The sequence below is a fragment of the Arachis hypogaea genome, chromosome 14 (genome assembly GCF_003086295.3).
Source record: "Arachis hypogaea cultivar Tifrunner chromosome 14, arahy.Tifrunner.gnm2.J5K5, whole genome shotgun sequence".
NCBI lineage: Eukaryota > Viridiplantae > Streptophyta > Magnoliopsida > Fabales > Fabaceae > Arachis > Arachis hypogaea.
The window spans coordinates 57,858,805-57,874,483 of NC_092049.1; the positions used below are offsets into that span (position 1 = coordinate 57,858,805).

General features: G+C 30.0%; 1 protein-coding gene across 3 annotated transcripts; it reads left to right on the forward strand.

Moving 5' to 3' along the window:
* The first annotated feature begins 7,345 nt into the window (after positions 1–7,345).
* Positions 7,346–13,878, forward strand: LOC112742619 (uncharacterized). 3 transcript variants are annotated; one of them, XM_072214106.1, is made up of 8 exons: positions 7,373–8,599; positions 10,780–10,830; positions 10,912–11,019; positions 11,596–11,691; positions 11,862–11,960; positions 12,041–12,100; positions 12,188–12,284; positions 13,532–13,878. In XM_072214106.1, exons 1-7 carry the CDS (start codon positions 7,823–7,825, stop codon positions 12,251–12,253), a joined length of 1,257 nt encoding a protein of 418 aa, XP_072070207.1. In that variant the 5' UTR covers positions 7,373–7,822; the 3' UTR covers positions 12,254–12,284; positions 13,532–13,878. The 3 variants fall into 3 exon arrangements, with proteins under 3 accessions (XP_029148292.2, XP_072070208.1, XP_072070207.1); XM_029292459.2 differs by lacking the exon at positions 13,532–13,878 and having other exon boundaries at positions 7,346–8,599; positions 12,188–12,538; XM_072214107.1 differs by lacking the exons at positions 10,780–10,830; positions 13,532–13,878 and having other exon boundaries at positions 7,367–8,599; positions 12,188–12,538.
* The last annotated feature ends 1,801 nt before the right edge of the window (positions 13,879–15,679 follow it).

Below are 15,679 nucleotides of genomic sequence, written 5' to 3' on the forward strand. Positions count from 1 at the left end.
TTGGATTAAATTTGGTTTTAAATTAATACTCTTCCCAAACCCTAATTCCCAAATCAAAAACCCTAATTCCCAAACCCTAATAACCAAAATAATAAACATAACCCTAATTTCAACCCTCCCTCACTATAATTCAGCCACACATCCCCCACTCACAAACACGACACACACACACACACAGAACCAGAGGGAAGAGGGAAGAGAGAGTTGCAAATGGAGGAAAAAAAAGAGAGAGGGAGGGACTGCGCCTGTCGTCACCACCGCAATGCCAATGCGCCATCACTATCGTTCCGTTGAGCTACCGCCGTCATCGCGCGAGGGAGAACAAAAGGCTTCCAAGGCGTCGCCATCGTCATAGATGCCACGAAGAAGGACGACGCGCGAGGAAGAGAGGGCTACGGTCAGCCTCGTTGATGTTCGCATTTGGCTATTGCCGCTGTCGCGTCCTCCAACGACACTGCCACATGCGAGTTGGAGGAGCTCATCCTCGCCGTTCTACCGCTGTTGAAGCCAAGAGCCATCGCGTCACCGTCGAAGGATCAGAACTGTGAGAGATAAGGACCCTGTCGAGCTCCTAAAGGCTGCACCCCATGCTGCTAGCCGCTGGGAAGCTGCACTGACATCTCAATTCCTCTGCCACTATGCTGCCGGAGTTTTTGGTCACTCGATATAGTGCTATGATAAACCCCATTTTTAGGGATTATCTTGTGTTGAATTTAGAGTATTTTATTAGCTTTTTCCACATTTATTCACTAAATTAGCATGGTTTTGTAATTCTCCCTAATTTGTGCTTAAGAGTGAAAACATATTTTTTAGGCCTTAAAATTGTTAATTTTAACTCACTTTAATTCTATTCGATGCCTTAATATGTTTGTTGAGTGATTTTAGGTTTATAGGGAAAGGATTAGATTGGAAAAGTGAAGAGAAGCATGCAAAGTGGAGAAATCACGAAGAAATAAGCATTTGGAGGATTCATGGCGACGCGTACGCGTGAGAAGGTCATTTGACAAGTGACGCGTACACGTGACCCATGCGTATGCGTGACAAGCGGCACATGACCTCATTAAAGGTAAAACGTTGGGGGCAATTTATGAGCCATCCAGGTCCAAATCCAACTCATTTCTGATGCTATTGAACCTAAGGATTGGAGAGGGAATGAACCAAGGAGTCATAGTTTAGTTTTTACCATGCTTTGGGTTAGAATTCTAGAGAGAGAAGCTCTCTCTTCTTTCTAGAATTAGGTTAGATTTAGGTTAGCTTTCTCTTAGATCTAGGATTTAATTCTTGCTTTGCTTTAGTTCTCTTTAATTTTCCTTGTTCCATTGCCTTAATCTTCTTAGTCTTCTTGTTAATTTTTCTTTTATGTCACTTATATATATATATATATATATACTCTTTGTTGAATTTAATTTCCATTAATGCAATTTGATGTTTCTTCATGTTATTATTGCTTTCTTTAATTGTTGATTATTATTTTCTTGCTTTGGATAGTCATAGATTTAATATTTCTTGCACTTTTATTATGCTTTTCTTTTATACCTTTCAAGTGTTTGATAAAATACTTGGTTGGATTTTAAAGTAGATTTTTCTATTCTTGGCTTTGGTTGATTACATGGGTGACCTTGAGTTACTAATATCCAAGTGATTGATAATTGGTGTCCATTAACTCTAGTCTTTCACTAAGTCAATTAGTGAGTGGCTAGGACTTATGGATTAGGATTAATGAAGCTCATTTGACTTTCCTTCATTTGTTAGAGGATGACTAAATGGGATTGATCCTTGCAATTATCATGTTGTAGTTAGTGACAAGGATGGTGATCCTTAATCATCAACCCTTGCCAAGACCTTTTTACTATTTGAGTTTCCTTTACTTCCTTGCAATTTATATTTCTTGTCCCTTATTTCAAAACCCCAAAAATATACACTCTATAACCAATAATATGCACACTTCCGTGCAAGTCCTTGAGAGATGACCCGGGGTTTAAATACTTTGATTTTTTTTATTGGGGTTTGTACCTGTGACAAGCAAATTAAACTTTGGTTGAGGATTGTTTGTTGGTTTGGAACTATACTATCAACGGAATTATTTTACTGAAAATTCTTAACCGACATTAATTCTCCATCACGCTGGTATCGCCGGAATCAACTGATGGAGCTGCTGCTGCTCGATTTTTGGTTCTTGCTCGGTGCAGTAAGCTGTTCTTGCCTTGAAACCCTCGCTGTTACAATTTTGTTATAGTTTGTTGAGGATTTTGCGACGTTAATGTCTCAGGGTCGAGTTACTATGACTGCATGCGGTGTTTGATGGCTGCTGCTGCAGTGGGAGCGGTTGAAAATGTTGCCGCCGCTATAAACTGAAAGAAAAAGGGGCTTTGATGTGTTTGGTTTGAGAGTTTTGACGAGTTGGGGTAGGGGCGTTTTCTTAAACTCATTTTACTATTAAGAATTGTTACTAGATATTATACTACAAGATTAATATTTATTTGAGGGAGTATTTTAATGAAGGTTTCTAAAAACTACACAATACATTTTATTTATGGAAATTTAAAAATCATCCACTAATAATTATTTAAAATTAAATTTTAGAATAAAACCTAATTTTCTTTTTTTTTCAAAATGAGAGACTGAGTTAGCTGAGAGAGAACCTAAGTTTTCTACTGCGATTTTTGTCGTCGTCCCCACTGCCATTTCTGCCACCGGCACCATCCCCACTACCGTGTCCATTGTGGTAGAGAGCTTCTGGATTGAGTCACCTCTTCTATCAATGCATTTTCAGACCTGTTCTTCTGTACTGTTGTTGCTGCCACAGTGGAGTTTTTGCTGCCGTTGTTGCTGCCACCGTTTCCGTCACCACTGCCATTGTTGTTGTTGCCGCCGTTGCCGTGGTAGAACGCTTCTGGATCGAGCCACCTCCTCTGTCAACGCGTTTTAGATCTATTCGCTCCCAAGCTTCTTCTTCGACACAACTTTCTTTCCCTCCATATTTTTCCTTCGTGCTGCCTCTGGTACTTCTTCGCTATCAATTTGTTGATATCTCTTCTCTATTAATACATGTCATTTTATTTTGAAGAATTTCATTTGTCTCTTTACGTTTCTCTGCGTCTTTGTTATTTTGGATTTGATTATTTGCTATGATTATGATTCTCTATCTCTCTTTCTAATTGTGAATTATAATTATTTGATTAATTAATTGTTCTCTTGTCCTATTATTTGACATTTTGATCTGTTCCTGAAGATACAAATTAGTTTTTCATTTTTCAGAGTATATTGGTCCTTGCAAGTTGTAGTATATACTATACTGGTTTATACTATACTACTACTCTTTGATTTCAGTTCTTAATATGTTAATTTCTATTTTTTCATTTACAATATATAATATATAGAACACTACTTGTATAATCAGAGCATATTCTTCTTATATATGGTCCTTGTACAAAGCAAAAGCTACGGTACAAAGAGCTTGAGATAGATACAGCAGTCTGAAACTGAGATTTGATTAGCTTGTTAATCAAACCACATTAGCTTCCATCAGGTTCTTCATTATTTTCTCCATTATCTCTAGTATTTTTGAAATGCTCTGTATATAGTTTATTCTTCATTGTCAAGGGAAGTAAAATAAGAAGCTGTTATTCGTTTTTTGGATCTCATTTGTTACTTTTGTGGCTCTTAATGAATATGAGCCTACTTCACATTCGGAGAAGGTTCACATTCAGACTATTTGTGTTCTTGGACATAATACCAGAAGGGATTCCAATGAAAATGCTTACCTGTTGTTCAATGGATTTGTGGTCAACTCTTGATTTTAATTCTTCTTTTGACGTCTACTTCACTAATGATATGTGATAACTGCTAAGTTGATAACCCTCTTATTTAACTTCATATAACTATTTTCATAAGAGGAGTGATACACATACAAGTCATTTTAGTTTACAAGTTATACAAGTTGGGACAAATTTAACAAAAAGCACGTTCACCTATATGAGCGTGTTAACACACGCGCTACTCAACGATTTCTATGGCGCGCTTCGCGTTCCTCCTCCTCCTCCTCCTCTTCCTTCTTCTTCTCCTTCTTCTTTTCCTTCTTCTTTGCGTTTCTCCTCCTTCTTCTTCACGTATTTCATCCTCATCGCCGTTTTCAATTGTTGTTATTGTTGTTGCATTTTTTTCCTCCTCCTCTTTGTATTGATTTTGCAACATTATGTATTTTTTTCTTCTTTGTTTGATTTTTTCCAAGAAGAATTATAAGAAATCGAAATAAGAAGATGAGGAAGAAGAAGAAGTAAAAGATGAAGAGGCAGTAGAAGATGAAGAGGAGAAAGATGAATAGTTTTGAATTATGCCGAACTTATCAGAATAAAATACACCCAAAAATTTTTAAAATACACCAAACTATCTTCGTATTACACCTAAATATCTTCGTGTTAAACCCAAATTTGCTGCAAATATAGAAAAATATTTTCTCTAATGCTGCATTTTTTTTCTTCTTTTTTTTTTCCTTATTTCTTTCTTTCTTTTAGTTGATGAATGTAAGGTCATCATCTTTCAAGTAATTTTGTAGCATTATGTGTTTCTTCTTCTTCTTTGTTTGATTTTTTTTGTTTTTATTCTTGTTAAGAGAGTAAAACAAGAAGAAACTTAAGATGGTAAAATAAAAAAAAAGATGAATAAGAAAAAAAGAAGAAAAAGATTGTGATGATGATAGAAAAAGAAGAAACAGTAGAAGATGAGAAGGAGGAAGAGTAAGAGTTTTAAATTATGTAGAACTTATCAGAATAAAAATACACCAAAAAATTCTTAAAATACACCCAAATAACTTCGTGCTACACCCAAATTTGCTGCAAATTCAAAAAAATATTTTTTCTAATGCCGCATTTTTTTCTTCTTATTTTTTTCCTTATTTCTTTCTTTCTTTTTGTTAAATGAATGTAAGTTCATCATCTTTCAAGTAATTTTACATCATTATGTGTTTCTTCTTCTTCTTTGTTTGATTTTTTTGTTTTTATTCTTGTTAAGGGATTTAAACAAGAAGAAACTTGAGAAGGTAAAATAAAAAAAAAGATGAATAAGAAAAAAAAAAGAAGAAGATGGTGATGATGATAAAAAAAAAAAAAGAAGAAACAGTAAAAGATGAGAATGAGGAAGTGGAAGAGTTTTGAACTATGCAGAACTGGGTATGTCTAAAATGAGCTCAACAATTATGTGCTTATTGAATAAGCCACACTCATATGGACCATTAGATTTTATTAGATGAAAATCAAATATTAATATAAAAGAAGAGCATTGATGGACTCTAATAAATATAGAATATCCTAATACATAAATAAATATTTTAAATGACAATACTTTAATACACAATACTTTAAACGGCAACAGAATCTTTTATTCTTAAATATTTAAATATAAAATATATGAGTATTTTTTATTTATTAAAATTAATTATTATACCAAAATTTTATTAAAATAATATTTTAAACTGTAACAAAAAAATATAAAATAATTAAAATTTTATTTTATATTACTTGACAAATAATTAGATTATTATATTTAAAATTTATTAACTAACTATTTTTATTAAAGATATTATTATATAATATAATTTTTTATAAAAATATTTTAAAAATATAATTTATTTAAAATATTATATATAATATATTAAAATATTAACTTTTTTAATTTTTTTAATTTCTTTTAGAAAAACAGAATAAATAATATAATTTTAAATACATACCTAAATAAAAAAGTTAATATTTTCATGTATTATATATAAATTTTTTAAATTTTATTTTATAAATATTTTGATAAAAAATTATACTTTTTTATAATAATCTAATTATTTGTCAAGTAATATAAAATAAATTTTAATTATTTTATATTTTTATATTGTAGTTTAAAATATTATTTTATTATTATAAAAAAATTTTTACATAATAATTAATCTTAATGAATAAAAAATATATTTTTTGTATTTATTTATTTTATATTTTTTAGAACAAAAAATTTCTACCTTTATATAGTAAAATATGTGATAATTTTCTTAATATATATATATATATATAATTTTTTTAATTTGATAGGTTTCAAATCTTAGTCCGACCCACCTTTTTTAGCAGGTTCAATAGGTCGGCTCAACGGATTCGACCCGTTTTACCACCCACTAATATATATATATATAAACGAAGATTATCACATATTTTACTATATAAAAGTAGAGATTTTTTGTTTTAAAAAATGTAAAATAAATAAATACAAGAAATATAAATTTTTTTATTTATTCAGATTAATTATTATACAAAATTTTTTTATAATATTAAAATGATATTTTAAACTACAACATAAAAACATAAAATAATTAAAATTTATTTTATATTACTTAACAAATAATTAAATTATTATATTTAAAATTTTTTAATTAATTACTTTATTAAATTTATTATTATATAATATAATTTTTTATCAAAATATTTGTAAAAATAAGTAAAATTTAATTAAAGCGTTATAGATAATACATGAAAATATTAATTTTTTTATTTAGGTATGTATTTAAAATTATATTATTTATTCTATTTTTTTAAAAAAAATTAAAAAAATACAAAATTAATATTCTCATGTATTATATATAATATTTTGAATAAATTATATTTTTAAAATATTTTTGTGAAAAATTATATTATATAATAATATCTTTAATAAAAATAGTTAGTTAATAAATTTTGAATATAATAATCTAATTATTTATCAAGTAATATAAAATAAAGTTTTAATGATTTTATTATTTTATATTTTTATGTTACAGTTTAAAATATTATTTTAATATAATTTTTTAATATTATAAAAAAATTTTGCATAATAATTAATGTTAATAAATAAAAAATACTTATATATTTTATATTTATATCTTTTATATATAATTATTTAAGAATAAAAGATTCTGTTACCGTTTAAAGTATTGCCATTTAAAATATTAATTTATGTATTAGGATATTCTATATTTATTAGAGTCCATCAATGCTCTTCTTTTATATTAGCTTTTGATTTTTATCTAATAAAATCTAATGGTCTATGTGAGTGTGACTCATTCAATAAGCACATAATTGTTGAGCTCGTTTTAGATATATTCTGAACTTATTAGAATAAAAATACACCAAAAAATTTCTTAAAATATACTCAAATATTTTTGTATTATATCCAAATATCTTTGTACTACATCCAAATTTGCTTCAGACAAATATTTTTTTAATGTTATATTTTTTTTTCTAAATTAAACCACACCTTAGCGTTTAATTTAAAACAATAATTAATTATGTTCTGGTTCAATTGATAATCTAAACTTAAATTATTTATTATTTTTAACGATAAGAAGAGAAAAATTACTAAAAAGAAAAAGAGGCGGCCGAGAAAAAGAAGAAGAAGAGGCAAGGAGAAAGAAGAAAAGTAGAAGAAAAAGAGGCAGGCGTTATCAGCATCTCGCCGTCGTCACCGGCGTTATCAGCATCTCGCCGCCGTCACCTTGACCGCGGAGCTCGTTCCTGTTCCTACTCCCTAATGAGGTACATTCAATCTGGCAGAAATGCGCTCACAGATCCTCAGACGCAGGTGCGTCACCAATCTCCTCAGAAACCCAGCGAAACCGCCCTTCACTCCCTCACCCTAAATCTTTAGTCTCCCAAAGCGTCGATATTCTGCTGAATCGTCCACGTCAGCATCGTCCAGGATAGTGCATGACCTCCTCGCCGAAGTGGAGAACGAGAGGCTCCGGGAGAGAGATCAGCGAATTAGGGCCGGATTGGACACCGCCGACATCGACGCCGAATGCGAAGAGGACTACATGGGCGTGGCTCCCCTCATTGAAAAGCTCGAGAAGGCGAAACCCAAGGATAAGGAATCGAATCTCAACCTCTACGAGGAGCCTTCTGATTCCGACACCGACGAAGACGACGAGAGATTCACCCCCGAGGCACTCCAGAACCGCTTCAATGACTTCGAGAAGAAGTTCAACAGGCACAAAGACTTGCTTAACAGTTTCGTCGAGGCCGAGACGCTTGACGAGGCTTTTAGACTAATGAGTAGGATTGATAAGTTTGAGGATAAGCATTTTAAGTTGCGTCCTGAGTACAGGGTAATTGGGGAGCTCATGAATCGTCTCAAAGTGGAGACTGATCAGAAGCAGAAATTTGTTCTGCAGAACAAGCTGAACAGGGCAATGAGGTTGGTGCAGTGGAAGGAGGCTTATGATCCTGAAAATCCTGCGAATTACGGAGTTATTCAGCACGAGCAGGTTGGGCCTAATGTGGATGCGTTGCAGAATGCGGGGTTCGAGAAGGGGAATCGAATTAAGCAGGGAGAGAATGCTGATGCAGGAGCCGATGAGGATGCTAAAGATGTTGATGTTGATGATGAGGAGGAGGAGTTTGATGACATGAAGGAGAAAGACAACATACTGCTGGCGAAGCTCGATGCCATTGATAGGAAACTCGAGGAGAAACTTGCTGAACTTGAGTACACGTTCGGGAGGAAGGGTAAGCTTTTGGAGGAAGAGATTAGGGATCTCGCCGAGGAGAGGAATGAGTTGACTGAGAAGAAGAGAAAACCTCTTTACAGGAAGGTATTCACATCTCATACATGCCATATTTTTTCATAGCCATTCTTTTGATAATTTAGTATTATTACTCCTACAAAACAAAATTCACTTTATAGCCTGTGGATGTGGCCTTTTAATTGATACTCATTGGCTTCACTTTATCAATTATTTTACTCACAAATGTTGATTAATGAGTGCACCATTCAGAAAGTAATTTTCTTAGGTATGATAATTAAAAACCATTAGTGCTGCAGTTTAATCTGCTCTGTGTCTCTGTGTCTGTGTGTGTGTTTGCTTTCAATTTAAAGGATTTTGTTACAGTTAACTGTTCGCTTCATTTTTTCTATGAGAATTTTATGCACTGAAAATGCAAGTAGTAAGTTTTCTTGCTAGAGTACCTATGCATATTTTTTTTGAACCTAGTGTATCCTAAAAGAAAAGTTTACTACAGAACATTACATTGTGTGTGGTTCAAGTATTACTTTGTTAGTCAGATTCCATTTCCATGGGAATCAAATATACCTATGGGAAAGGTGGAAATTGAAATGATAGTATTTTGATTCTCTAGAATCAAACTTGCTTGGAAATAACTTTTCAAACTTTGAACCAAACATGGGAATATGATATTCCCATCTTAAAATTCCTAGGAATTATTTATAATTCCCCCAACCACACACCTCCTAAGGATTTAGCTTCTTCTGTTATTTTGGACCATACTATTGTTTACCTTATTTTATGCTCCATCATTAAGCAAAGTGCACAAATTTTATCACTGCCTCTCATTTATATTCTTCTCATAGGAAGAAAAGTTTTGCTCCATATATTGTCTCAGAAGTTTTGTGAGGCATTTCGCTGTTAAATTTGTTGTCTGAACAAGTGTGTATATATATAAGTTAATTGACCCTTGGTATGTTTATTTGATTGGAGAGTAAACTGAAATTTCAGACAAGTCCAATTGAATAAGTTCTTTTCAGTTTGATCAAGCGACATCATTTATAATTATAAAAAAAAAAATAAAGAAGGGAGAAAAAAACCCTGAATCCTGAATCCATAAAAAACACACTTCCAAATGAACATCCTTAACTGGTTTTCTATTTTTCAGTAATTTTGTGTTCTCAAAGTTTATCTGAGTAGCTTCTGCTGTTATTTTGGACCATACCATTGTTTACGTTATTTTATGCTCAATCTTTTAACAGAATGCAAAAATTATATCACTGCCTCTCATTTATATTCTGGTCATAGGAAGAAAAGTTTTTCTCTATATATTGTCTCAGAAGTTTTTGTGAGGCACATTACTGTTAAATTCTTTGTCTGAACAAGTTTATATATAAGCTAGTTGACCTTTGGTATGTTTGTTTGAATTTAGAATCATATCCTTCTGCAGTGAATTTGATTGGAGAGTAAACGAAAATTTCAGACCAAGTCCAATTGAATAAGATCTTTTTGTTTGATCAAGTGACATCATTTATAATTTAAAAAAAAAAGTAGGGAGAAAAAAATCCTGAAATTGAATCCATGAAAAACACACTTCCGAATGAAAATCATTAACAAGTGAACTGGTTTTATATTTTAGAGTAATTTTGTGATCTCAAAAGTTTATCTTAGTAGGTGGGGCACATTTTGTATGACTACAAGATCGATATCTTTGGTTAATCCTCTAATTTGGATTTTAGCTTTGGTGATTCTTGACATTTTACTTATTGGCGCTAATATGCAGATATCATATAGATTGTTGGCATATGCTTTCGTGATATAATGGCATTTTATATTTTTTTCTGTTTCCTTGAGGATTCAGTTCTATTGTTATCCGTTGCCTGAATTTCCAATGCAGAGATACTCATGGGTATACTATTTTTTTGAAGAATGATTTTTTGTGCTAAGTGCCAAAATGACCCCTTATTTAGATATCCTGTATTTCTTGCTTCCCATCCATCTTTCTATATATAAATACCTATGTTGATTTTTTTATGAAAATTGTTATATGTATGCAATGCATGTTAATATCTTGATCTTATTTTAAGATATTGCATTTCTTTTGTAGTTCATAGAGAGATTTCTTATTGATCTTTACATTGTGCACTTTTATTGTGTTGTTTGTTAATTTGAGTTCGTAAATTTAGTTATTTTTTCCGATGTCATATTTGTGCTTTTAATAGATCTAACTTTAGATTTTGTCCTTCTTGGGATGTTATATATGTTACCAGGGTTTTGATGTGAAATTGATAGATGTGAATAGAACGTGTAAAGTAACTAAGGTACTCCGCAGATTTTTTACTTCCTTCCATGGTTTCCACTTTTTTCTATGTGCTTAGTTTGTTTTCTATTTCATGGTGTAGGGAGGACAAGTTATTAAGTACACTGCTATGTTAGCTTGTGGCAACTACAATGGTGTTGTCGGTTTTGCCAAAGCCAAAGGCCCTGCAGTTCCAGTTGCCCTTCAGAAGGTATGGACTCTCTTATGTTGCCTTTCAAGTTCTGTTTAAGGTTTCTTTGGCAGTTAATCTGTTTGTCAGATGGTGAGAGTTGGGATTGGTGACCTCTGTCGGTTGCTTTAGGATTTCAAATAAACCTAAAACATGTTTTACTCATTACACAAACTTGCAGATCTTGCTAATCTGAACATGATTTCTTGCAAATTCAATTAACAGTTCATTCTTAATTGTTGTAAAAATATCCAAATATTTTGTATTGTTAACTTTTACTTTCAAAATTGTTTATTATTCAATATGCTCTATTCTAATTTCAAATTAAATTAGGATCTCGTTTTACTGTATACTTTTGTTTGTGTCAGTCGAAGAGAGTTGAACACAAATAGATTTATAAGATACAAACACCCGCATAATAATCTGTATAACGTTGATCTTTTCATTAGCGGATTAGAAGAACTCAATATTTGTTTATAAGCCTTTAATAAGAGTACCTATTTTTTTCTAAGTGAAAATAGACCTTGAGTGATTTATGTTTAATAAGTTATTGTTTTGATAGAGTATTGAATTAATCATTGATTTTTCCACAATCAGGCATATGAGAAATGCTTTCAGAATTTGCATTCTGTGGAGCGACACGAGGAACATACAATTGCACATTCTGTACAAACATCATATAAAAAGACGAAGGTATGTAATCCATTTCCTTCCTTCTAGTAGTACTTCCCAAATTTATCTGTCTGATTAATTTTAGCTTCTATAATGAAATTGTAAGGGGGCTTTGTTTTTGTGGATAGAATTGCAAATGTTTTGCTTATCCTTGTTAATAATTGAGATTACTCCATGTGTTTATGCTTTAGGTGTACCTTTGGCCTGCTTCCACCACAACTGGCATGAAAGCTGGTAGAATAGTCCAAACCATTCTGCATTTAGCTGGTTTTAAGAATGTCAAGTCAAAGGTAACTGACATTTGAATACAATCAATAAAGCGTATTCCTGTAAATATAGTCCTTGCTCTAATTTTAGTTGCTCTTGATAGGTCATCGGTTCCCGAAATCCGCATAATACAGTTAAGGCTGTCTTCAAATCCCTTAACACGGTTAGTATCTTGCTGATGATTCAAATCAATCATTCAAAATGGTTATTTCCGTCATTGTATTTGATATGAATTTGTTGTTTTTCTCAGATTGAAACACCAAGAGATGTTCAAGAGAAGTTCGGCCGGACTGTGGTTGAAAAGTATCTATTGTGATGGAGATTGTATTGTGCTGAGTTCATTGCCGGTGGGGATGTATTGCATTGAATCCTCTAATATCCCCTTTTCATGTGTTAGGTGTTTCTTAAATCACTTAACATGAATTGGAGGCCAGTTTCCTCAATTCATTGTTTCTTTGTACTTCTTCCCCCCAAGTTCTGGCAGCATTATCTTCGAAATTTTGCATGTATTTTTATCGTATTTTTATTACATTTGAGAAAATTACACTCTCCTTACCTGCGAGATCCTAAAATGACATTCCCCTCCCCTCTATTTTATAAATGTACATTCTCCTCCCTTCTAACTTTTAGAAAACCTCATCTTTAATCCATTTTAAACATTTTGTGTTAACTAATGTTAATTTTATCCATTTTTTAAGAAAAAATAATTTTTTTTTAAAAATACCCATTAGTAAAAATTTTATTTTTTATCATTCAATTTTGCTTACCAAAATATCCTTTAATAAATTATTCTTTTATTGATTAAATTGTATTTTTTTAAAATTTAATAATTATATAATTTTTTTTTCTAAAATACTCTTCAATAATTTTTTAATTATTAAATTATAATTTTACCAAAATTTTTGTTAACAATTTTTTTATATTTTATTATTAATTTTTTGATATCTATATATATTATTTTAACATTAAATAAAAAATTTTAGTAAGATTATTTTTCAATATTAATATATATTAATTGTTATGTATATTAACAGGGGTAAGATTTTTTTATTTAATATGAAAATAATATATATTGATATCAGAAAATTAATAGTAAAATATAAAAATAATTGTTAACAAAAATTTTAGTAAAATTATAATTTAATAATTAAAAAATTATTGAAGGGTATGTATCTTAGAAAAAAATAATTTAATTATTAATTTTTAAAAAAAAATATTTTAATAAAAATACAATTTAATTAATAAAAAAATAATTTATTAAAAGGATATTTTGATAAATAAAATTTAATGATAAAAAGTAAAATTTTTGTTAATGGGTATTTTTTCAAAAAATAATTTATTTTTTTTTTAAAAATGGATAAAGTTAATATTAGTTAACACAAAAAATTTAAAATGATTAAAGAAGAGGTTTTTTAAAAGTTAAAAAGAAGAGAATGTATATTTATAAAATAGAAGGGAGGGGAGTGTCATTTTCACATCCCGCACGAGAGGGGAGTGGAATTTTCTCTATTATATTTCTATTAGAAATCTTACTTCTCTCGAGCATATAGTGGTAATAGCCTTTTCTAAATTTAAAGTAATGCACTATTTGCAGGTACGCAGTATTGCATATTTTTAGTTTCAGGCTAGGAAGCATGGAATATACCGACTAATCAAGGTATTGGTGTGGTATACTATATACATGTTAGTGTCTGACTCAGATACTTGTAAGGCGAAGGCCATGTCTGCATACATCAGCATTTGATTTTTTATTTTTTATTCTTTTATTTATTATTATTTTTTGGCATTGCTATGCTGTAGAAGTATTTTTTTTTCCGAGCAATTACCCAATTCAGTTCATGAGGTTTTAAAATAGGATATCTCAGTCTCTCAAATTTTAAAATGTGCAAAACAGTTTCTAAGGTTACTTTTGTAAGACAATATAGTTCCTTCCGTTAGTCACTGGCTGCTGACTTGGGATAATAATTCGCATATATAGTTGTTAAGTGTTTATGTGTGTGAGTTATATAAATCAGTCCTCAAAATGAAGTATAAAATAGTTTCCAAAAAATAAAAAAAAAATCTTAAAACAGTTCTGGTAAAATTTTAAAAAGTTCAAAAAAATCTCTTTAAGTATTTTTAATCTTTTTCAAAAGTTACCGTTTTATAATACTTTTAGGGTAAAGCACCATTTTAAATTGTTTGGCATCAAATATTATCCAATTGTGTTATTTTAACATTTATTTCGAAATTGTCCTTACAGAAATCAATTTAAGTTAAACTGATGTAGTATGTATTCATAGTAAATAGTTTTTAAGTTATTCACCCTTACCATGTAAACTGTTTTAAGTAAAATTTTTAACATTTATTTCGAAATTGTCCTTACAGAAATCAATTTAAGTTAAACTGATGTAGTATGTATTCATAGTAAATAGTTTTTAAGTTAAATTGATTCACCCTTACCATATAAACTGTTTTAAGTAAAATTTTTAACATTTATTTCGAAATTGTCCTTACAGAAATCAATTTAAATTAAACTGATGTAGTATGTATTCATAGTAAATAGTTTTTATGTTAAATTGATTCACCCTTACCATGTAAATTGTTTTAAGTAAAATTGATTTAGCAGGAAAATGACATTTCATTAAAATTTGATTTATGTTAAACCGATTTACTAGGGTGTTATGTTCTATACAAATCAATTTAAGCTAAGTTGATTTCTAGGGTAAAGTATTATCAATAGTAATATTAATAATTGGCGAATTTCTAAGAGCCGTTACCGTTGAAAAATTATCAATAGTAATATTGGCACCATTAAACTACTTTCCATGCATCTGTTAGTGTCGAATTTATCTTCTGTTACCGTTGAATTTGTCTTCCGTTAAATCTAAGGATAATATATTATTTATAAATATTATTTGAAAATTAAATTAATCAATATTGACAAATTTATCCGACGATAAATTTAATGGTAATCATAAATTTTAATTTTCTTTTATTTTTTAGAATTGTATATGAAATACCGGTTTAACCTGGTATATCATAATCAATATGCCAGAAATTAATATTCAAATTTAAATTAATTAAAATCAAATATTATTTTTGTCATTTGTTACTAAATCCGACAGAATTAAATGTATTCTTTATAGCGAATAATATTTTAAGAAGAAAGAGGTACTGACATAAATCTTGTTTAACAAAATCCTTATACTAATGCTACATAAATCTGTCTTAATAATTGTTTGTGATGGGCTTTAAATCTACCTTTTGATCCTAGTAAATCGGTTTAGTACGAGTTAATTTATATAGAGCACAACATTCTACTAAATCAATTTGACATAGATCGAACTACAATGAAATGTCATTTTTCTACTAAATCAATCTAACTTAAAATGATTTACTCCCAATTTGGATAAATAATTTAATTAAATTATTTTTGAAAAAATAGATTAAATAATAATACTTATATTAAAAATAACTTATAAAAAAGTTATTTTATATTTAGTTTTTTAGTTTTAAAAGTGCTTATTTTAAGAGAAGAGTGATAAAAAGCTCTTTATTATGAGAAAAGTCATTTTTTTTAATTTTTCTGTAAGCACTAAAATAGCTTTTTAGAAAACTGCAATTTGATCTTAAAAATTGTACCAGACATTAATACTATATCTTTTCATAAGTTAAAAGTAAAAAAAAATAATTTATAGAACTATCCAAACGGATTAAATCAATTTTAGATTGATTTCTTTGAGGACAATTTTGAAATAAA

Excerpts from the sequence above, each read along its gene's own strand:
- LOC112742619 (XM_029292459.2), top strand. The coding sequence starts at position 7,823 with ATGGGCGTGGCTCCCCTCATTGAAAAGCTCGAGAAGGCGAAACCCAAG. Across the intron at positions 11,020-11,595 it reads TTCCAGTTGCCCTTCAGAAG|GCATATGAGAAATGCTTTCA; the intron begins GTATGGACTCTC and ends TTCCACAATCAG. Across the intron at positions 11,961-12,040 it reads TTAAGAATGTCAAGTCAAAG|GTCATCGGTTCCCGAAATCC; the intron begins GTAACTGACATT and ends TGCTCTTGATAG.